Source organism: Convolutriloba macropyga, chromosome 5 (genome assembly GCF_964194025.1).
Source record: "Convolutriloba macropyga chromosome 5, txConMacr16.3, whole genome shotgun sequence".
Classification (NCBI taxonomy): domain Eukaryota; kingdom Metazoa; phylum Xenacoelomorpha; order Acoela; family Convolutidae; genus Convolutriloba; species Convolutriloba macropyga.
The window spans coordinates 31,004,209-31,026,802 of NC_134472.1; the positions used below are offsets into that span (position 1 = coordinate 31,004,209).

At 35.3% G+C, this 22,594-nt stretch overlaps 1 protein-coding gene across 1 annotated transcript in view; it reads right to left on the reverse strand.

Annotated features, from left to right (window-relative positions):
- Window positions 1-22,594, reverse strand: part of LOC142339328 (syndetin-like) — a 299,712-nt gene that overhangs the window by 2,421 nt on the left and 274,697 nt on the right. Inside the window, exons 5-9 of the mRNA XM_075389300.1 lie at window positions 21,147-22,466; window positions 16,797-16,910; window positions 16,207-16,352; window positions 15,487-15,664; window positions 10,403-10,564 (exon numbers count right to left, since the gene is read on the reverse strand). Of these exons, the coding sequence (XP_075245415.1) occupies window positions 10,403-10,564; window positions 15,487-15,664; window positions 16,207-16,352; window positions 16,797-16,910; window positions 21,147-22,466 (1,920 nt within the window). The remainder of the gene's footprint in view (window positions 1-10,402; window positions 10,565-15,486; window positions 15,665-16,206; window positions 16,353-16,796; window positions 16,911-21,146; window positions 22,467-22,594) is intronic.

Here is a 22,594-nt window from a genome sequence, read left to right on the forward strand (position 1 = left end):
GCCGGAAAATAGCCGCCGTTGATTCCATAAGCACGATTGGGATTGAAAGAATAGAAGATATTGAAAAAAGATTTTGGTAAAAAATGATTTTTCAAGTCCGATTTATTTTGATGGCATTTCGTAGTTGAACATGCTTCTGTTAATAAGAAAGAGGCTACAGGGGCTACTATCAATACCAATAAGCATTAGAGATGGTAACTAAGACTTATAGGAACGACGTTCAAATAGCGGGCATCTAAAATTGAGCTTTATGGGTTTATCCCGTTTCCATTTCTGACTTCAATTTTTTTATACTGACTCTATTCATTTTGAATTGCTTTGCCGAGTAATGTTCAAAATCAGTTTTAGCAGAATGAGAGAAGGGAGAAACTACCCTCGAGAAGTCAAAGATTTTACGCAAAATGTTGAAAAAGCGGCGAAATGAGGTAAAGCGAAATATTTTTTGTTCGACGAAGTAAAAAAACATAGCCGGACAAGTCCTTGAATAAACAAAAACTAGACATCATTGAATAATTCATTGAATAAACAAAAACTAGACATAGAAAGCACTATGAATGGATTGGAAAAACCAATTAGAAAAAAATCCGATCCAAAAAATCGAAAAAACAGAAAAAATCAAAGCGAAATTGCCGCATGTGAACAAAAAACCACTAGCGAGAAAGCGAATTTTTGTTCAAACACCGTTTTCTCACTCTACTTTAAATTTAGAGCAAAAAAATTTCACGCCGCAAAATCACTCGCTTTTTCGCTCCACTTCCTGTTTTGGCGTGACCAAAATCACTATTCCAATTTGGTTCAAAAATCATGAAATGTGTTAACAGATCTTAAAAAAAAGACAGCGCCCCAATACAATTCAAATTCTTTAAATTGTAAAAAATTAGGAGCGCTATAATAACCGGCTGAGAAGATGGGGGCGGCTATTAAAAAGATTTTAAAAGGAGGGTCAGTAATATGCGTGCGCACGAAGTTCCGACACCAGACATTTGTAGCTCAAATACCCACCTAATCAAGCAAAGATACGAAAAAGTCCGGTCAAGAGATTTATCAAAGAACAAAAAATAGATTCTAAAAAAATTTCTATCCAATTTTCGAACTAAACCTCAAATACAGGTCCTTGCCCCTCTAAAAATTAATCATATTTTGCAAACTCACAAGACTAAATGCACCCGAAAACTTATCAACCGATTGCCCGAACACCCACACAGCATGCGACATCAAGAAAACAAATTTAGCAGCAGAGTGTAATAATTTGGCGGAAAAGTTTTGATGGTCAACTAAAATCAAGGAAGACAACTGTTTAGAAAAAGATTCAAGCACAGGCCCCCAATTAAAATACAAAAAAGAAGTAATAACCCAACTTCAACCAATTTTACAGCCACGTCACGTAAACAAAACATGAGGTAAATGAGACCAAAATCAAGGCAAAAAAATTAGGTAAAAAGAAAATTCGATTGCCTTTAATAAATTATGATGAAGTCAACCAAAAAATTCAAATTACATTGAACAAATTCAAACTTTTAAACATAGCCGGCAAATTTCCGGAAAATAGCCGCGATAGACACTTGGGGCCTTCCATGAATTGAAACAACTAAAGTAATTAGATAGACAGACCAACCACCAGTCCTTTAATAGACTACTAGACTTTTTGGGTTAGCTTTGGACAGTCATTTTTATGAGACACATAAGCTCTATAAGGAGAAAGCCCTAAGTGCTTTTCAAAATTAGGATCTTTTCCGTTTGTGCCCCCTCAGCTTAGTGGGCGCATATTATTAGCAACCCTAAGATGCACGTGAAATATTTCATAAGGACTTACTATGTAATGGCACGTGCTCTGTAACTGGGGGGCGCATAACGTACTGGGGGCACAAACGGAGAAAATCCCAAAATTAATATTCGAAATCAAAAACTCAAGACTCTAATAATCAAGAATCAGGGCAAATATGTTTGGCACTACTTAGATGCACACTATTGACCTTTAACAAGTAATGGTTCATAAAATTTAAAGTTCCATAAGTGAGTTCAGAAGTCAATTTTTTGAGTGAGGTAAGTCATTGAAAAAGTTAAATCCAAGAAGTCAAGGTAAGACGGAACAAAAATCCGTTAGACGAAGTAAAAAAAACATAGCAGGACAAGTCCTCAAATACAATTCAAAGAGCAAAATGAAAAACTTAGAAGTACTTTACCTGAACAGCAGATCAACTAAACAATGCAAGCCAAAACACAAACAAAATCATCAAAAAATTGAGAAACTAAATCAAGCAAATTAACCAAAAAAATACTTATTGCTAAAAGTCTTGAAGCTTTTAACGCTTAGGAAAAATTTGATCCCTTTAAATATACTTATTTTAAATATATGTGCACGACCAAATTTAGTTTTTGAAATCGGACCAGTATTATATCTGCATGACCTGAAAAAAATTCATTGGCCCTTGAAACTCGAAAATGACCGAAACATTAAAAAAATGAAATCAATTGCAAATTTAAATGAATTGTTGATGAAAATCGTAAAATTATATCTTCGGAATAATTTCTGTGTCTCGAGAGGCTATACAGTAACCCAATTCCAAGCCCTAAAAATTCATGGGCTCAAAGATCGATAGACAATAATTTATAAAAATTTCAAAAAATAGAAATTCGTTCCATTAAAATGTTGAAAACCATTCCATTGCCCCCTAGAAATTATTTAAAAACGTACTATCAAATCCTGGATGAGGATACCTGGCTACTGAGGCAAAAAATATTTTGAAAAACCTTGAAAAAAATTGCGAATTTTATCAAAAAATTTCTGAAAATCGAAAAGTTAAATTGTTGAAAACAAATCTATTGAAACTAATAACCATGCAGTAATTTTTATTACACCGTGGAATAGGTTTTCTGGCACTTCAGAATGGACAAATATCAAAAATTGACAAAAACTTTAGAAAACTTTAAAATTGCAAAACTTATCAAAAAAATGCTAAAATTCGAGACACTAAAATGTGGAAAACCAATCCATTATTTCTAGCAACTATGCAGTACTCTATTACAAACCTCAAAGAAGATTCCCTGGCCCCAGCAGCCGGAAAACTCAAAACTCAAAAAGTCAAATTTTAAAAACTTGAAAAAAATTCAAAAATTAGTATCATTTTGCGTGTATGCATTTGTAGTACCAAAACATATAGCTCATAAAATGGTAATAACAAGTAATTTTGTCTCACAAAAGGCCTTCATCAACTTTCAAAAACTTCAACCTAAGACTAATCAAGTAAAAAAACTCAAAAAGTTTTCAAAAAACGTGAAAAATATACCATTTTAAGCCCAAAAACTCCTAAAAATGACCTTTTAACCTTAAATTAAGGCTATCCCAGCGGCTGCACCAATCTAAGTACTCTAAGGACTACTGAAGCCCACTTTGGGCCTAACGAAACTTAATGCCCGCTGGGCTTTACCTGTTTATCCCGTTTTGAAAGATCAAGGTCATTGAAAAATGTGTGAACACATCTTAAAAAAAACAGCGCCCCAATACAATTCAAATTCTGAATTGTAAAAAAATTAGGAGGGCTATAATAAACGCCTGGAATTGAGGACGCGGCTATTATACATAAAACGACTAACGTCAGAACAAATGCTCTCCAATGACAGCCATCCGAGGCAATTTAATTGACGGGCCGTAGCTTAGATAAATTTTTCCTTATGGATGCAAAAACAACATACTACGGTCGAGTTCCAACCCCGACCTCCTGAGTCCGATTCCGTCCCGGATCCCGTCACGGAGGTACTCACCACTCGGCTACCGGGGACTTGTCATCGAGTTTCTAAAATCGGTTCTGTTTGAACAACAAACCTTATTTCGGAGTGAGAGCAATTGAAGTCACATCAATAAAAAGTGCATGAAAAGTCACTTCAGAAGTCAAAGATTGGTCTAGAATAAAAGCGCAAAAATTTCCATAAGAAAGACACACGTTTACAATAATTGCTTCCCATTCGAGAGCAATTAAGTACCAAATAAAACGAGCACGAAGACGAAGATGACGAAAACGGATCTCAAAAATATCAAAATTTTTTTGAAAATCAGCTCTGTGAAAGTTAAGGAACGCGTAACCTCATTAAAAACGAAACCAAAGTCTAAAATCAGTAACCACGTCATAGTAAACAGTAACTGACTTTCTCAACTGCAGTTTTTAAAAAATGGACAAGAATAACAGCACAGCAAACAGACATCAGCAAATGAAGGCAAGATTCAAAATCAGAAAATTTATCGTTTTGTATTCAGCAATTGAAGCTACAAAATCATAGCCGCAGATTGGCGGATTAGCTGCGAAATAGACTTGCGTGCAGTATAATATATAGAAACATACAGATATAAGTCTAAAAAGCTATGTGAAAACGAAGCCATATTATTAGGGACCTTCATTACACTTATTAGTTTCTTTGACCTCAAACTAATTCAAATTAAACTTACTTTTAAAGTGCAAAAGTCAATTTATTGAGTGAGGTAAGTCACGAATGATCAAAGTATGCCTATATACGTTGGCCAAAGAGAGTGAGAAATGATGTCACGCGCACAAATGCCGTCAGTAAGAGGAAGTCAATCAGAAAATTAGACTTTCTCAGCTTTGCTGTCTGAACGAAATGTAAAACGGAAAACATAAACCGACAAATGTCGGAAGAATTGCTCTCGAACGAGGAGGTAGAAAAAAATTTGTCCCCACCGGGATTCGATCCATCGGCCTCCCGACCCTTAACCAAATGCACTAACCACTCTGCTACCAGACCCAGTTTATTTCTGTGCTGCAATCGAACTTATAGCAACAAGTTTTACTTCGGAGTGAGAGCAATAGAGATCACTCAAAAATGAAGAGCGAAAGCGTGAAAAGTCACTTACTTGAGAAGTCAAAGAATTGTCTAGAAGAAAAGCGCAAAATGTCAAGCGAAGAATTTGCATTAAAAAAGACCAACACGTTTACAATAATTGCTATGAACTTCGTTCAAGAGCAATTAAAAATGAGTGAGACAAAGACAGCATTAGAAAACGGATGAGACAAGATATGAACAATAAAAAGCGACAAAATAAAACAATACAAATAAATCTGTTTTTGTCCATATTTGTTACAGAACAAAAATCAAAACATAGCCTGCAGATTGCCGAAAAATAGCCGCCGTTGACGCGCTTGATGCACATCTGGATTGAAACGGCAAAAGAAAAAAAGAGACAAATTGACAATTTTTGTTCTTTTTTTTCAGTGAAGAAGTGTTCTAATTTGGCGTGCAGCTTCAGTTAGATTCTAAAACTAAACTTACTCCCCCAAATACCGATATCAAATAGCAAACCTAATGAAAACTGATAACCTAATTCTCAATGACTTAATGACCGGGCTTTATCGCCTCTCGTTTTAAGCGAGGTAATTCACTTGCGACCAAAAACTTGATCACGCGTATGAACAGAAAAACTCGCTCCAATAAGAGTGCAAAATGACGTAACACATGCAATTCAGTTAAAATTGCATGAACGAATGAACAAAAAGCAGATTGTGACGTCAAATGGACGTAACAAAAAATCTTGATGAAATAAAAAACATACCCGGCAGATTGCCGGAAAATAGCCGCCGTTGATTCCAATAAGCATGATTGGGATTGAAAGAAAAGACATGAAAAAAAAAGATTTTTGTACAAAAACATTTTTTAAGTTTTTACGATTTATTTTGATGGCATTTCGTAGTTGAACATGATTCTGTTTCTTAAAGAGAGGCTACAGGGGCTGCTATCAATACCAATAAGCATTAGAGAGAAGTAACTAATACTTATAGGAACGACGTTCAAATAGCGGGCATCTCAAAATTGGGCTTTATGGGTTTATCCCGTTTCTATTTCTGACTTCAATTTTTTTATACTGACTCTGTTCATTTTGAATTGTTTTGCTGAGCAACTGATGTTCAAAATCACTTTTAGCAGTATGAGAGAAGCGAGAAACTAGCCTAGAGAAGTCAAAAAGATTTCACGCAAAATGTTGAAAAAGCTGCAAAATGAGGTAAAGCGAAACATTTTTTTCAAAAAAAAATAGGAGCGCTATAATAGCCGGCTGAGAAGATGAGGGCGGCTATTAAAAAACATAGCAGGACAAGTCCTGACACAATTAAAAGAAATTTTATCAACTAAACAAAAAAATAGACCTAGAACGGACTATAGATAGATTGGGAAAACCTTTTAGAAAACATAAACCGACTAATGTTGAAAGAAGTGCTCAAGAACGACAGGCGATGCAATTTAATTCAGGGGCTATAGCCTATATAAGTTTTTCTTTATGGGTACAACAATAGTTGACCACACCGGAATTCGAAGCATGGGCCTCACGCTCACTCACCAGAAGCACTACCCACTCAGCTATCAGGCCCTTCATGTTCCTCTGCTGCGATAATTTTATTTTAGCAACAAGCTTTACATCGGAGTGAGAGCAGTAGAGATCACTCAAAAATGAAGAACGAAAGCGTGAAAGTCACTTGATAAGTCAAAGAATGTTCTAGAAGAAATACGCAAAATGGTCAAGCAAAAAAACTGTATAAAAAAGACCAACACGTTTACAATAATTGCTACGAACTTTGTTCGAGAGCAATTCAAAATCGGATCATAAAATTGAAAAAAAAAATCCGTAAAAATTGCTTCCGAAAAGCCACTAATGTCAAAAACGCTAGTGAGAGAACGATTTTTTGTTCAAACACTATTTTCTCACTCTACTTTGAAATTAGAGCGAAAAAAATTCAAACCAAAAAACCACTTGTTTCTTTTCGCTCTAATTACTGTTTCGGCGTGACCAAAAACATGACTCCAATTTCATTTCAAATATGAAAAATGTGTGAACAGATCTAAAAAAAGACAGCATACAAATACTTTGAATAGTAGAAAACCAAGAGAAGGCCAATAATAGCCTCAGCCATCACTTTGCAGCTATTAAACAAAAAACCAGTTGAGCATATTGATCCCCCACTAAGTGGGGTAGGAACAATGATAACATGTTGACTAAAAAAAATCGAATTCATTCCAAAAATCGGGTGAACAAATCAATTCTCTAAACATAGCTGGCAGATTGCCAGAAAATATCCGCAATAGATTCGTAGATCGGCAGTCTAAAAAAAAACAGTAAAAAAGACAGACCAAAAAAATTCCTCTTTTCATTGAAGGCTGATCTGTTATATTGTGATTTAAAATCTGTATAAATTATTGTTGCCTCTATTAGCTGCTTAGCTGCTCTCAAATATTCTTCATTTAGAGTGACACACACCCATTTGACATTATCTCTTTGAATTAAAGTAAATAAAAGTCAATTTCAAAGAGAGGAAGTCATTTTTGAGAGTGAGGTAAGTCAAGTGTGACCAAAAATTTAATCATGCGCATGAACAAAATAACTCGCTCCACTAAGAGCGAAAAATGACGTCACACATGCAATTCAGTTGAAATTGCATGAACAAATGAACAAAAAGTGGCTGTGACGTCATATGGTCGTAACAAAAATCATGACGACGAAATACAAAAAACATAGCAGGACAAGTTCTGACGTAAAGTTCAAAGAATTTTCATTGACGAAACAAAAAACTAGATCTAGAACGTACTATAAGTGAATTGGGAAAACCATTTCTAAGAAACATACCCAGCAGTGTGCCGGAAAATAGCCGCCGTTGAATAACCTAGAATGGCTATGAGTGAATTGAGAAAATCATTTAAAAAAATCATATACAAGAAAAAAACAGAAAATCAATGTCAAAATGCTGCACGTGAACCAAAAAACCACTAGCGAGAAATTTATTTCAAACAAAAATTAATTTCAAACAAAAAACTAGGCCTACAATGAGCTGTGAATGGATTGGAAAAACCATTTAGAAAAAATCCGATCCAAAAAATCGAAAAAACAGTAAAAATCAGAGTGAAATTGCCGCATGTGAAAAAAAACCGCTACCGAGAAACCGAATTTTTGTTCAAACACCGTTTTCTCACTCTACTTTAAATTTAGAGCGAAAAAATTCGCGCCGCAAAACCACTAGCTTTTTCGCTCCATTTCCTGTTTCGGCGTGACCAAAATCACTACTCCAATTTGACTTCAAAAATCATGAAAATGTGTGAACAGATCTTAAAAAAAACATAGCCGGAAGAATTCCGGAAACGACTCGAAGAATAAAATTGCCCATACTTATGACTTAATAAATAGAACAACTATTGTGAACCCTGAACCTCCACAAATGCCATAAAAAATAAGGAGGAACAGAAACGGCAATCGAACACAAATTGAAAAAAAAACCTAGAAAAACTTAATGAGTTTTTTTAATAGTACAAAGAAGCATAAAACCGAGTAAAATTCCTCCGCACTTAGAGCAATGAAACGTTCGCAAAACAATGGGCAAGTCATAACAGGCTAGGAAACTTCTCGGATTTAAAAAACGAGCAAAACTCCAAAAAATAAGAAAAATGGTTTAAAACTTCTCAATTTTTCTACCAAATTTCCCAAGAAAAAAATAATTGATACCAAGAGAACTTTAGTCAATTGGTTACCAAAAATATCTTATGTAACAAGCTTCTATTCGATTCCCACTTAAAGCATTAAAACAAAAAAACAGGCACAAAACCATTAAATTTTGTCTAAAAAATCAGCAAACCTGATCAAAATCCTCCAAATTAGCAGAAAACTCAAATTAATTACTTAAAAACTTCAATTCCAATCAAAAAGAGCCTAACACTAATACAATATCATAATCAAACTTTATAACCATCAAAAGTTGGAAAAAAACTGCATTTAAAAGCCGCACGTGAAAAAAAAGTCGCTCGCTTAGAGAAAATATTTTCAGACATCAGTTTCTCGCTCTCTCAAAAACAGCTGAATGAACAAAAACCACTCCCTTTTCACTCGATTCTTCAGATTTTTTCAGCGCCAAAATCACTCCAAATTTTTTACGCGTTCCATTTCCCGCTTCAAAAATCACTCCAATAAAATTGATTAAAAAAAAGTAAAGAGATTAAGAAAAGTTAGTAATATCTGTTATTGAAAAGTGCTCTAACTATATTCCACTAAAACCTCTAGAAAAGTTCCTATCAAAAGCTAGAATACTAAAAAGTAGCGAAAAGCAGAATCAGAAGATTTCAGCAAAAACTCAAAAATAAAATCACAAAAATTCGCGGTAATCTTCATAACAATTACTATTATCTTTATTAAAACGACTCAAAACTGAAATCAAAATCACCAAAACGCATCAGAAACAACTAAATTGGACTATAGGCATCCCCAAATGCTATAAAAACTTGAAGAACTTAAAGAGCAAATAAAAACAACTTGAAAGAAATCTTAGAAAAAAATAAGCTTTTTTGATTTCAAGAGCACAGAGCCAAAAAACGTTAAATGGAGTAAAAAAGAAAACTGAAAAACTGCCAAAACAATAGGAAAACCGAATAGGCTAAGAAACTTCTCTAACTTTAGAAAAAAAGGCGAAAAACAGCAAAAAATTAAGAAGAATAATTATAACTGTTTCAGTTTATTGTCATTTTTCTTAACAAAAAAATCGTTTAAAACCTAAGAAAAGGTAATCACTTGGTATCTAAAGACTCAGTAAATAACATGCGTCTATTGAAAGCCCATACAAAGCAATATAACAAGACAAAACGCAAAAAATTGCTAAAATTCGCCTAAAATTCAGCAAAATAGCTGAAAAACCAGCAAAATGGTATAAAATTCTTATTAATGACCAAAAACCTACAAACCACTATTAAAGCAACCTTAAAAATCACATAATATCATAAAAAGACTTCTAAACCAAAAAAATCAACAAAAAAACGGTTTTAAAAAGCCGCACGTGAACACAAAATTTCGCTCGCTTACAGAATTTTTTTCACACCTCAATTTCTCGCTCTCTCGAAAACAGCGGAATGAACAAAAAGCCACTCTCTTTTCGCTCCCCTCCTCACTTTTGTTCAGCACCCAAACCACTCTTAAAATTTTTCACGCGTTTCATTTCCTGCTTCAAAATTCACTCCAACTAAAGTGATTTAAAAAAGGACTTCTCCAATACTCCTCTTCGAGTCGTAAAAAAAGACAGCTCCCCAATACAATTCAAATTCTTTGAATTGTAAAAAACCAAGAGAAGGCTAATAATAGCCCCAGCTATCGCTGTGCGGCTATTAAACAGAACAATCATCGACGAATGCTTCAAGTTCAACCATGCTTTTACAACTAAGACTAAATACAAGAAAGGAGCATTAATATGAAAAGACTAGCGTTGGAAAAAGTACGACGACTCGTCGGAAACTGATGAGAACCATTCCACAAAGAGTCCGACGGGCCAGCTCTCTGTTACAACTTAATTTTGGTCAAACCCCCAATTTCAGCTACATGTCATTAAATTGAACAGTCACACTTTATGAGAATCTTTCCGAGAATCACACGAACCTGCAGTGATCCAGCACTGTTGATGATAGAGAGGAGGTGTTTGGGAGAGAAGTCCTGATGTTGGGAGACCCATCTCTCAAACTCCACTTCTGGCAGGTAGAAGGCCTTGATGAAAGCTTCTACAAAGTGCTGGTCCGGAATCGGAGGTTGCACTTCTGTGATCTATTCACACAAAACAGCCTTTGAAATGTCAACACAAAACACACGACCAGTTGGCTTTGTCAGTAGCAAGCTGGCGCGTAGGGAGGCTAGATTAAGGTTAAGAGGGGGAAATGATGCAGTAGAAAAATGAATACATTCGGGTTCTATTTTTGAGGTGTGTGTCGGTGATGGAGTGTGGGGCATGCACCGAGAGCTGATCTAAGGGGGTGGGGGTCAAGCAAGAAGGGGTGATTAGGGAAGATGGGGGTCCAAAAGAAGGTTGGTTCCAAGAAAACAGTAAAAAGAAGGAAAATTTTTTCTCAAAATTTGTTCAAGTACTGCACAAATAACCTGTTTTGGTGTGATGAAAATCACTCCAATTTAACTCCAAAAATCGAGCAAATGTGTGAACAGATCAATTCAAAGAATTGAGCAAAATGAAGCTAACACTATCACCCTCATTAAAAAACAGCCTCTGACAAAAAATCATACGCCAAGACGTCGAGGAAAGTACGCACAACACTAAACATAGCCGGCAAACACAGCTTCTAAATTGAAGGCTTCTAAATTGAACCACAATACTTATGCCAGCTAGCAATTATTTTAATGAACTTTGATAACTTAGTGCATTATGACCTTCTGACCGGTCTTTACATCTTTAATCCCATTTCTTCTGATTTTGCTCTTTTGACTTCGACCTGACTCACTACATTACGTAATTCAATACGTAAAAAGAACTTGAAATTCATTCAGTTGAAAAAATGAAGGAATTAAGTCAGAATCAAGCGTGAAAATCGAGACTTGTGTAAAATGAGAAACGTGATCAAAAGGTAAAACAAATTTTAAAAAAGGAGAGCGCCTAAATAATAGCTTTTGAGAGGCTGACGACGGCTGTTAAAAATCTAAAACCAAATTAATTTTATTTCCATTTCAGGAAAAACAGGGTTATCAAACTTATTACGCCCAAGAAGGCCGAAAAACATTTACACAACGTGGGTTTAGAGAAAAAACGCCAACTTTGCAGAAAGATAATGGGAGAAAGTAATAGGATGACAAACCTTTGGCAAAAACCGGTTTCTGTGACGTCAATGAAAACAAGTGACATCTAAGTCATCGAAACATGCATTTATAACATGAACTCCCCAATATCCATCGCACTGTCCAGAGATCGAAGGCACATATCAACTTTTATTAAATTAAATGCAAGACCACGTAACAAAAATACCAACAAATACCATCAATCAAAAGTTCTTCTAAAATTGTTAAAAAAAGGTTTTCAAGGTAAAAAAAATTATTAGCAACAATCCGAAAAACAGAAGTGCATTCAATTATGAATCAGGAGAGAGCAAAGTGCATTCAATTATCACTAAGTAGAGAGCACATGAGAATTATCATTAAGGACAGAGAGAACAAAAAATTACTAAAAACGGGCAAAATCAAATAACAGAATACCGATAATTTTTCATAAATTGCTTCAAAGTCATACAAACTTTTAGCTAAGCAAAAAAACAATTAAGGAGACCTAAACATGACGCATTAAAGAGCCTATAGACCTGTCATCAATGATACTAAGCGACAGAACAACAAAAACGGCTACAGGAACTCGCAAAAGAAAAAATCACTAATGAACTTTGAATACAAGTCCTGTCAAAATCCAAAAAAACCTTCACTGCATTGAACTGAAAAAATAGATAGGCTCACAAATGCATAATAAAAGTGAAAATGAGACCTATTAAGGAGACGAACTGGCAGAACAACTAAAGACAAAAAAGCTGCGAAGGCTAAAAACTAATAATTTATGGAAAGTAAATAGTGTCAGAGTCGTGAAAACCGTTCGTTATAAATCGAAACATTTAAATTGATCGAAATGTGACTTATCAAAGACCCGATTCATTCTGTCCATAATGAGACTAAATGACGGAACATTAAAAAGAACAAGAGCTCGCACACACGTACTGTCAAATTCTTCATAACCATTAGATTCCAATTTAGACGATTGAACAAATTAAAATAATTCTCATTAGGATGCCTTTGAGACCTATCATTATTGAGACTAGATAACAAAACTACAACAAAGAACTACAAAAACTGTCGAAACAAACACGATCACTTCAGTTCCAAGAAGACAAATAGCCTCAAAGTCTTGAAAAACATTAGTTGCTTTTTACGGACTTTAAACAAACGAAACTATGCATAATTTGAACATAAGTATCACCTTTTAAAAGTATTTGTCAGAGGATGAAGAAAGCATCGGAAAAAGTAAAATTGGCGCAAGTGAAAAAAATTGCTTACAAAAACCAACAATCCATTTAAACACCAACTTCTAACTCGATTTCAAAGACGTTCGAAAAAAAAACGTCAACCCGTTAAACTACTCGCTCTTCGCTCCTCTTACTATTTCAGCGGGATTAAAATTATTACGCAAATTTGACTACCCAATGACCGGAAAAGGCAGAAAAGTGTGAACAGAAAAAAAAACAGCCGGAAGAACTGAACTGAAAGAATTTCTAAAAAGAAATGAAAAATGAACTCAGAAATCAAAACATACCCAGCAGATTGCCGAAACATAGCCGCCGTTGATTCCCATAACCACGATTGGGATTGAAAGTAAAAAAACAAGTGAAAAAATGATTGTTGTACACATAATTTTTAAGTGCGAACTATTTTGATGTCATTTTGAAGATGAACATACCCCTGTTTCGCAATGAGACCACACAGGGGCTAGTTATCAGTACATGGGCTAGTTATCAATACCAATAAGCATTAGAGATTGTAACTCTAAGAACAAAGTTCGAGTAAAGGGCATCTAAAATCGGGCTTTATGGGTTTATCCCGTTTATATTTCTGATTTCGTTTTTTGATACTGACTCTCTTCATTTTGAATTGCTTTACTGAGCAACTGCTGACAAAAAAACCACTTTTAGAAGAATGAGAGAAGAGTGAAACTAGCCTAGAGAAGTTGAAAAAATTCACGCAAAATGTTGAATATGTCACGCAAAATAGGAGCACTATAATAGCCGGCTGAGAAGCTGAGCGGGCTATTAAAAAGAAGCTCTGAAATCAAAAAAGTTTTTTTTAAAGATTCCAAGGGCACATAAAACCAAGGATAAGTTCCTTAAATAAACACAATAGCCAAGTCATGGGCAAAAGGCTACGAAATAATATTAGATTGTATAAAAAACGGAAATATGAAAAAAAAAATAAAATAGTTTGTCCAAATTTTTGAACAAAATATGTTTTATACCAATGAAACTACAGCCACTTGATATCTTAACACACCTTAGAAAATAGGTGAAAACCTGCTGCAAATCAAATAACAATAAGCAAAATAGCAGAAAAACATCCCATTTATCGAAAACTCATTAATGACCTGAAATATTCGAACTTCTCAGAACACCAAAAGTTAATAATATATCATAACCAAACCTGCTAACCAAAAAATAACAAAAAAACTGTTTTTAAAAGCCGCATAAGGGCAAAAAACTCTCCCGCTTAGAAAATGTTTTTCACACCTCAATTTCTCGCTCTTTCGAAAACAGCGGTCTGAACAAAAATCACTCTTTTGTTCAGCAACCAAACCACTTCAAATTTTCTCATGAGTTTCATTTCCTGCTTCAAAATTTACTCCAATAAAATTGGTTCAAAAAAGACTTCTACGATACTCCTCTTCGAGTCGTAAAAGGACAGCGCACCAATGCTATTCAAATTCTTTGAATTGTGAATAAAACCAGAAGGCCAATAAAAGTCCCAGCTATTACTTTGCGGCTTTTAATAATTAATATAGGTTGCGGCTGAATTCTGTTCTACCTGCTTGCAGGGAGGAGGAGAAAATATTCCCCAATGTATTTACCGGGGAGGAGGTGAAAATATTCCCCTATTAATTTAGGTTGCGGCTGAATTCTGTTCTAGCCTGCTCGCGGGAAGGAGGTGAAAATATTCCCCTATGTATTTCCCAGAAATATTGTTGCGCAGCGCGTATTAGAGTTTAGCAAATATCTAAGCTTAGCTTGCTTTGGAAATAATAAAATCTGTTATATTTTCAAAAAGTGTACGTTGCTGGGGTGCAATTTTGTGATTTTTGGGTTTCTGGGAAGACATTATTTGGTGCCAGCTTCCTGCCCCTGAGGGGGTAGGGCTGGCACCAAATTATTTTTAACTTCGATTTTTTATGCTCAAATATTAGCCTCGTACGACCTCTACAAGCCGAGAAAATGGCTTTTTTGGCGATTTTTTGGATAAATACTTAAAAAAATTTTCAGCTTTAAATGGAAATTTTCAATTTTTTCTACTTCTGGTTATTTAGGAGAATTTTAAATGCCGTTTTTGGCCCAGATATGTGATGAGAAAGTCGTGGTTACCGGGTCTTACTTTAGTGAAAATAAAAGTGTGTATGAATACTTGTATTTTTTCCTCTTAGTTGATGTCGCATTTGCAGATGTATTTTAATTGTTTTTTGACTGAATTTTTTTCTGATGTTTAAATGTACCTGAAACAAGTCTTCGAATATGTTTGCCGAGTGTCTTTTTTTCCGTAAGATGAACGGCCGTAAATAAATTTTTTTGTTGCGAGATTAAATTGTCGTAAACTTAATTTGTTTATATGCAACGTTAGGATTTTTTTTTCTGCAGTAAATTGAAATACTTAAATTAAATGTCTTTAAATGATCAATATTATTTTCAAAATTATCTTGAGGCAGGTTTTTATGCTGGCCTGACGGCCTCGGTGCCTGTCCCTTCTGGTGCTGAGTTTATTTTTACTTAATTTAATATTATTGTTTAACATCAGCTCACATCAGATAAATAAATTCTTTTTTTTTTAAGAGAAATACATCACGAATTGATATCATTACTGCTATTGCGCTTTATCGAGACAAAGATGTTTAATTTTAAAGGCCAACATCAGAAAGCAAGATAGCTCTACCAGTCGTGTTTTTCAAGACAAACCTTAGATATTTCGACAAGGTAAATCTGGAAATCAAGCTGCATCAGAGCTCTGCCTTCATTGGTACATCTCTTCACATTCGAGTATCCCTCAATGAGAGCCCAATTGGTGAGTTTGAGCGTATGTGCCCAGAGCAGCTGCAGTGCCACTTTGCTGAATGGCACCTCATGTGATAAGGATCTGTAACACGATAAATTCACAGAGAAAACATAGAGGCAAAAGGAGTGCTGCATCGCCGTGAGTCCTCGAGAAACTGCTCCATTTAATGCAAGCTTGAACTGCTTAATATTTTCATAAATAGTGATGTAATCAGCCATTTTTTTTATTCAGCTGTACTAACTCAACAAAACATAACCGACTAACGTCGGGCGCATTGCTCCCAAAAAACTAGGGAATGGTTGGGTTCGGTCCTAGCCAGCTGAGGCTTAGGGATGGTAGTGTTGGGGGGGGGGGGGTGTTGGAGGGGGAGGGGTCGGGTCTAAACCGCAAAATACTGCCTTTGCACAATGATTTTATGTCTTCTCAGCCGCTTTGGCGAATTGTACACTCAAGAGACTCGTAGAGCTCTAAGAGAGCTGCTCAGTGACTTATTGCATTCCGGACCACCTCTTTATCCCGTTTTTGAGGACGAAAAATTTAACGCGTCAGACGCCGCAGGACTAATGCTTTTATTAATAAAGCACAAATGCTCTCATTTTTAAAACGAATCAGAGACAGCTCACGTAAGAATGTGTTTGAGGTTTCTGAACTCCTCCAGGATGAACTCCACATATGAACTCTGTTCACTCACAATCTCCTTCAGGTCCCATTTCACCTGTCCCATCTGTGCAATGAGCCCACTGTAGTTGATGGCACGGGAGGCCACACCCTGTAACAAATACGCAATCTTTTTGAGATCATAATTTTTTTTAAAAAAAAAGAATTCAGGATTACACAACTCATGCATCAGCAACTGATTTGATGCTAGCTATCGTTCGAAAAAGAAGCAGAAAATAAATACAGCCTTGTTTATAGTACCATATTTTAAACACTGCGAACTTCATGCTCATTTCGAATATTTGCATTTATTAAGGACCATTTTGTAATTCTTTTGGGCTCCAGGTTGACTCCTATCCTCTCCGCACTCGACCATCCGTCATTTTTGGCTACATCAACGCCAGTGAATAAAATAGCCGCAACCTCACTATAGTAAAGAAGATTAACCAAAACAGTTACAGTAAAGTTATTGAGCCCAATTTCACTTATATAATCAAAATATCTTTAAAGTAGGCCAAAAAAAGACTTCCTACTTTTGTAATCCACTAGATAATACCTGATATATTGGTAGGCGCAAGTCAACGCAAGTGGCCATAGTGTTGACAAAGAACTGGTTGAGGAATGTCACTTTGCTATTTGGAATGTTCTCCTGCAGATGAGGCCGCAAATTCTAAACAGGACAAGAGTTATGCTGAGATGTCTTACTTTATTTCAGCAGCAAAAGTCTAACTTATATGTTGTTTCTATTAACTGCCCTCAAATAACCTTAGAGTGACATACATCAAGCAAAAGTCTATTTGAGGGTGGGGAGTCATTTTGAAGGTGAGGTAAGACACTTGAGTTCCAAAAACTTATTCACGCAAATGAACAAAATATTCGATCCACTAAAAGTGAAAAGTCGAAATTTCATGAATGAACAAAAAGCAGATTTGTAGTAATCGCGAAGTCATGGTCGCAACAAAAATCTTGACAAAAAACCATAGCAGGACAAGTCCTGAATTACAATTCAGAAAATTCATTGACTAAACAGAAAAAACTGGAACTAGGAATGATTAGGTTTGGATACACCAATAAAAAACCGTAAAACATCAACTCAAATTGCCGCAAGTGAACAAAAAACGACTCTCGACAAAACGATAATTAGTTCCAATACCGTTTCTTCACTTTTGATTAAGAGTCGCGTGAAAAAATACTAAACCTCAAGACCACTAATTGTCGCTCAACTTCCTGTTTCGTCACCAAAATCAATACTTCATTACGGCCTCGAGAAGTGCGAACATATCTTAAAAACATAACCAGAAGTCTCAAAGTAACCTAAAAATAAAACTTAAAGTAACCTCAAAGTAACCTCAACTACTAAATAAACTTTATACATCATTATGCCATTCAATTTGAAACAAACGGAGGAAACAAACTAGAAGTTAAGCAAAAAAGATTACATCTTCTTGCAAACTCCTTGACAAGTTGCTACACCAAAACCCATGTATATAATACAATGACTGCTATATTTAATTTGTTCCATAAATGATTACTATATGGTAGAAAAAAATAACAAAAGATACATACAGAAAAAGGAAAAACAGAGCAAAATTAAAGGAATTACAGAACTTAACCTAAAAATCTGCAAAATTTTTCTTATAAGTCCGTAAAAAATGCAGAGCCTCAAAACATGTTCTCAACACATCTTAAGAAACAGATTCTGTTTCCAAATGCACAAAACACAAAAAGCAGAAAAACTAAAAAAAAACTATAAAAAAAACCAGCAGAATTGGTCAATTTATTTTATAAAAATTAGAACTTTCAGAACCTTTGATTTTTTTTCAATTAGTAGCAATAGCCCTAGAAATTCTCCTCCTCGAATAAACATAACCGACTAACGTCGGGCCAATTGCTCTCAAACGACCGGCGAGCGGTTGGCTTCGTCAGTAGCTAGCCACGGTTTAATGAGTCTACCTTTAGCGTGATTCGACGCTGCAACTTTTAGTTTTCTAGCCTTGTTAGTAAATAAAACATAGCCGGCAGATTGCCGGAATAGCTGCGAAAGAATAGACCTGCCTGCCATATAATAGAGATAGAAACAGATAAAGATCTAAATTGAAAAAAAAAATCGACGCCGCTCAAAAAACTAAGTAAAAAACATTCAGCGATAAATTAATAAAGCTTGTTAAAATTCATTCCGCAGAAGCCTCTTATTAGGGACCTTAACTGCACAAATGAGTTCCTTTGACCTTGAGCAAATTCAAATTAAACTTCAGTTTTAAAGTGCAAAAGTCATTTTATTGAGTGAGGTAAGTCACGTATGATCAAAATCTAACCACGCAAATAACCTAAAAACCTTTGCTAAAGCGAGTGAGAAGTGACGTCACGCGCGCAAATGCCGTTAGTGAGAGGAAGAAGTCATTCAGAAAATTTGACTTTTTCAGCTTTGCTGTGTGAACAAATGTAAAACGAAAAAAGAGCGTCAGACGACGAAACAAAAAAAACAAAGAGCACCGCAATATAGCTTCGCTCAGCTTACAGCTTCGCAGCTATAATCAAACAAAAAAATGGTATTTTAAAAATTTGCAAAACATTGCAAAAATTAAAAGACAAGCTTCCAGATTTCGCGATGAAAAGGTTAAAAACTATTTTTTGTCTCCGGAGTTATGTCAAGTAACCCATCTGCAAGACTTGAAAAGCTTCGTTGGCCAGCAATGATCGTTAAACTCAGAAAAAGGACAAAAAAATTCAAAAATTTTAACAATAGCAAATTTTTAACAAAATCTTGCTAAAAATTCAAGATATTAAAATCTTCAAAACCATTTCATTGTCTCAGGACACTATACAGTATCCCTAATTTAAGCAAGCTTTAAATAGCTTCAGTGGCTCATAAAGATCCATAAACTTGGAACCTGATAATTTTAGGAAAATCTGAAAAAGTAAATTTCATCAAGATTGCTAGAGCTGGAGTCATTAAAATATTGATAACCATTCAATTAACTCTAGAAACTATGTGACAGAGAGCAATTATCAAAACTAGGACCCTGTTGCCGGAAAAAAATGATAAAAATTCAAAAAGATTCTAAAAACATGAAAAAATTGCAAATGTTTTTTAAAAATTGGTGACATTAAAATCTTGAAAAACATTCCATTACATCTAGAAGATATGTATTAACCTATAATCGAACCCTAGATGAAATTATGTGGCACGTGAGGCAGGAGAAACCTAAAAAAAATTAAAAACCTTCAAAAAACTTGAAAATTGCAAGTTGCATAAAAAACTGCTAACTTTGTGATAACAGTTGAAAACCAATCCATGGCCAAAAAACGATTTCCAAAACTTATCATCATACACTAAGAGAGACTTTCTGTCAGGCGGAAAAACCGAAATAATGAAAATAAATGACCAAAAAATTAAAATTGCAACTTTTGTAAAAAAAAAAGTTAAAATTCGTAGTGTTGAAATCTTGAAAAACATTCCATTACATTTAGAAACTATACAGTAACCAATTGTCAAATAGGAGGTTCCCCGGCCCTTGAGACAGAGGAAACCTAAAAATCGACAAAATTTTTCAAAAAACTTGAAAAAAATGCAAGTTTTATAAAAATCGCTAAAATTTGCCATATTAGAAAATTGAAAAGAAAAATTCTTTTCAGTAATTTATTATCAAACTCTTAAGGACGTCTTCTTGCCCCTGCGTCTGGGAAGACGTGAATAATGAAAAATAAAGGTCAAAAAATTGAAAAAACTTGAACGTTTTGTTAAAAAAATTCTAAAATTCGTGATCTTGAAACCATTCCATTACCACTAGAAACTATGCAGTAACCTATTATGAAACCCTAGAGGATGTTTGCTGACACCTTATGTGTGGGGGTGTGCACCGGCGGCTGATGGGGGAGGGGGTGAGCAACAGTGGGGTGGGGCGGGCAATAGCGCGGTGGGGGGGTGTGGGGCAATAGTGGGGGAGGGGGTCAACAGTGGGGGTGTCTTCAACCGCCATTCACACCATAAATAAAAGTCTCCAAAACAGTAGAGCCGATACAGAGCTGAAAGGCTTTAAGAGCACTTAATGCCCGCTGGGCGCTACCTGTTTATCCCGTTTTGGAGGACGAAAAGTCAAAAGCGTCAGACAAAAAATCGGTCAAGTGAAAAAACGCATAAAAAGACCGACAGGACTAATATAATTGCTACAAACTTCATTTGAGAGCAATTAATAAATTGACCAAATTAAGCAAAGAAAGAGAAAAATATTCCAGAAGTCAGGAAAACAAGCGAAGTAGTCAAAAACAAAAACGGAAAATAAGCAAAAAAATTGACCGAATTTGCTTCGAGTAAAATAAACCTAATTTGATATCAACCGGATCAAAAGGTCACCGAAACTAATATCAAAATTACTTTCAACCAAAAAAATAACCCCGGACGGCATTAACTTAAAGAATACGAAAAAACCACACAAAACGGAGAAATCACAAACATAGCTCAATATTGCTTGTAAAATTCTACTATATGATTGAGGTGACCAAAGAAGCTCCCAAACGTACATTTATTTATCAGTATGGTATATATGATATATTAAGACCATTTTACTCGAAAAATTATTTTAAAACTAAAAACAGCACCACAAAATCCGCTCGTGATCGGAAAATTTTGTCCACTTAGATAAAATTTTTTCACACCTACTTTTCTCGCTTCCTCTCAAAAATGTGGTATGATCAGAAAAACAATTCTTCTCCTCTTCAATTTGTTCAGAACAAGTTTTAAATACTCCCAAAAAATTATGGATAAAAATTCTCCGCCAATTTGATGCTCTTTGAAAGACGCTCTTTGAATTGAAAAAAAAAACGAGAAGACCAATAATAGCCCCAGCTACATCTTTGCTGCTATTAAAAATATTAACCTCATTTGAACATAGCTGAATTTTTTTACCTCAAATTGTTGAGAAAGGAACACGACCGATTCACACGCTATCATCCTTTTAGACAAATTAAACAAATTTTCAGGTGAATCTTCCATCAACCCGTCCAAAGGTACAACAGGTGCAAACTTCTCTTTATCCGAAGATAGATGAGACGATTGGTGACCCCCAGTAGCATTCATCAGATGAGGCGGCAAATTGGACGCCGGTGAACTCACAGGAGTTGCGTTACTAGTTAAATTGCTTGCATTTAGGTGCTGTGTCGATGTTTGTATGATTAAATTTGCCCTAATTCGTTCAAGTAGAGTTTTCAACTTGAAAGAATACATTTTTGGATTAGTACTTTTGAAGACAAACATGTCGTGAACTGTAAAAAGATAATAATCGAAAAGTTGTGACATGTAAACTAGAACGTCGAAAGCCACCGGTTTCAATAAACACATCATTTGCATATATTTTCCAAAATAACGAAGCACACTTAACGTTGTGTTGGTTATTAACGGAACTTTGCTCGTTGACAACTGCCGACCAAATGATCTACGATGACTCGAAGATCCATATGAATTTCGATTTGAGATACCATTTAGGATTTTTCCGTTTAAAGCGACCAAATTTCCACTGACACCTGTACGCACAAAAACTTCACCAGTAGTTTCGTCTATATAATCCGCACAAAGTTCGGGCGCAACATCGTCGTCCGAGTCCGAGAACACCTCGGAAGCACGACCTTGCTCGTCAACTTGCGCTAATATATCTTCCTGCTTCTTTCCACTTCCATTGAAACTGATCGAAAATGGATTTTCAGAATCAGGTTTGAAGTATAAGCAGGCAGCTGCAGCTTTTTGTGTCTGTTCCTGAGATTCGCTATCCTTCTCGTTTCCCGTTTTGTTTGTGAGGGTAGCAATAGCTAATTTTGAGTGTTCTGTTTTCTCTAGAAAATGAAATTCGTGCAAATCAGATAACGTGAAATCGTGCTTCAGAGGACATAATTCCCAAACGTCCGTTTCTAGAAATAGTTTCAGGTCGCTCATGCATGTTCTGTGATATATCTTGAAATAAGCAGAGCTCTGTTGTTTGATACATTCTTGCAAATCGACAGATGAACTTTGGCAAAATTGGTGTCCGATATCTGTCAACTTGTCGACCATGTCCAGAGTTTTGATAAATTCATCGAAGCTGAAGTTGTTGAAGTTCTGACAGAGGTCAATGCTTTGAAGGAATATTTTCACTTTGGTTTGCACCTCCTGCCACATTCGATTCCTGTCATGGTGCAATTTCTTTTTGAAAAATGATTCAATGTGTTCAACTTCTGCTGTTGAGGCCGATGATTCCTAAGGCCAAAAAGAAAATGTTTCAGATCAAAGTAGTCGCTATAAAAAATAATTATCAAAAAGTTCATTGGGTTTAAAAGTTTAATTAACAAGTAAAAACAAGTTATAGCATGGCTACGCACTAATTG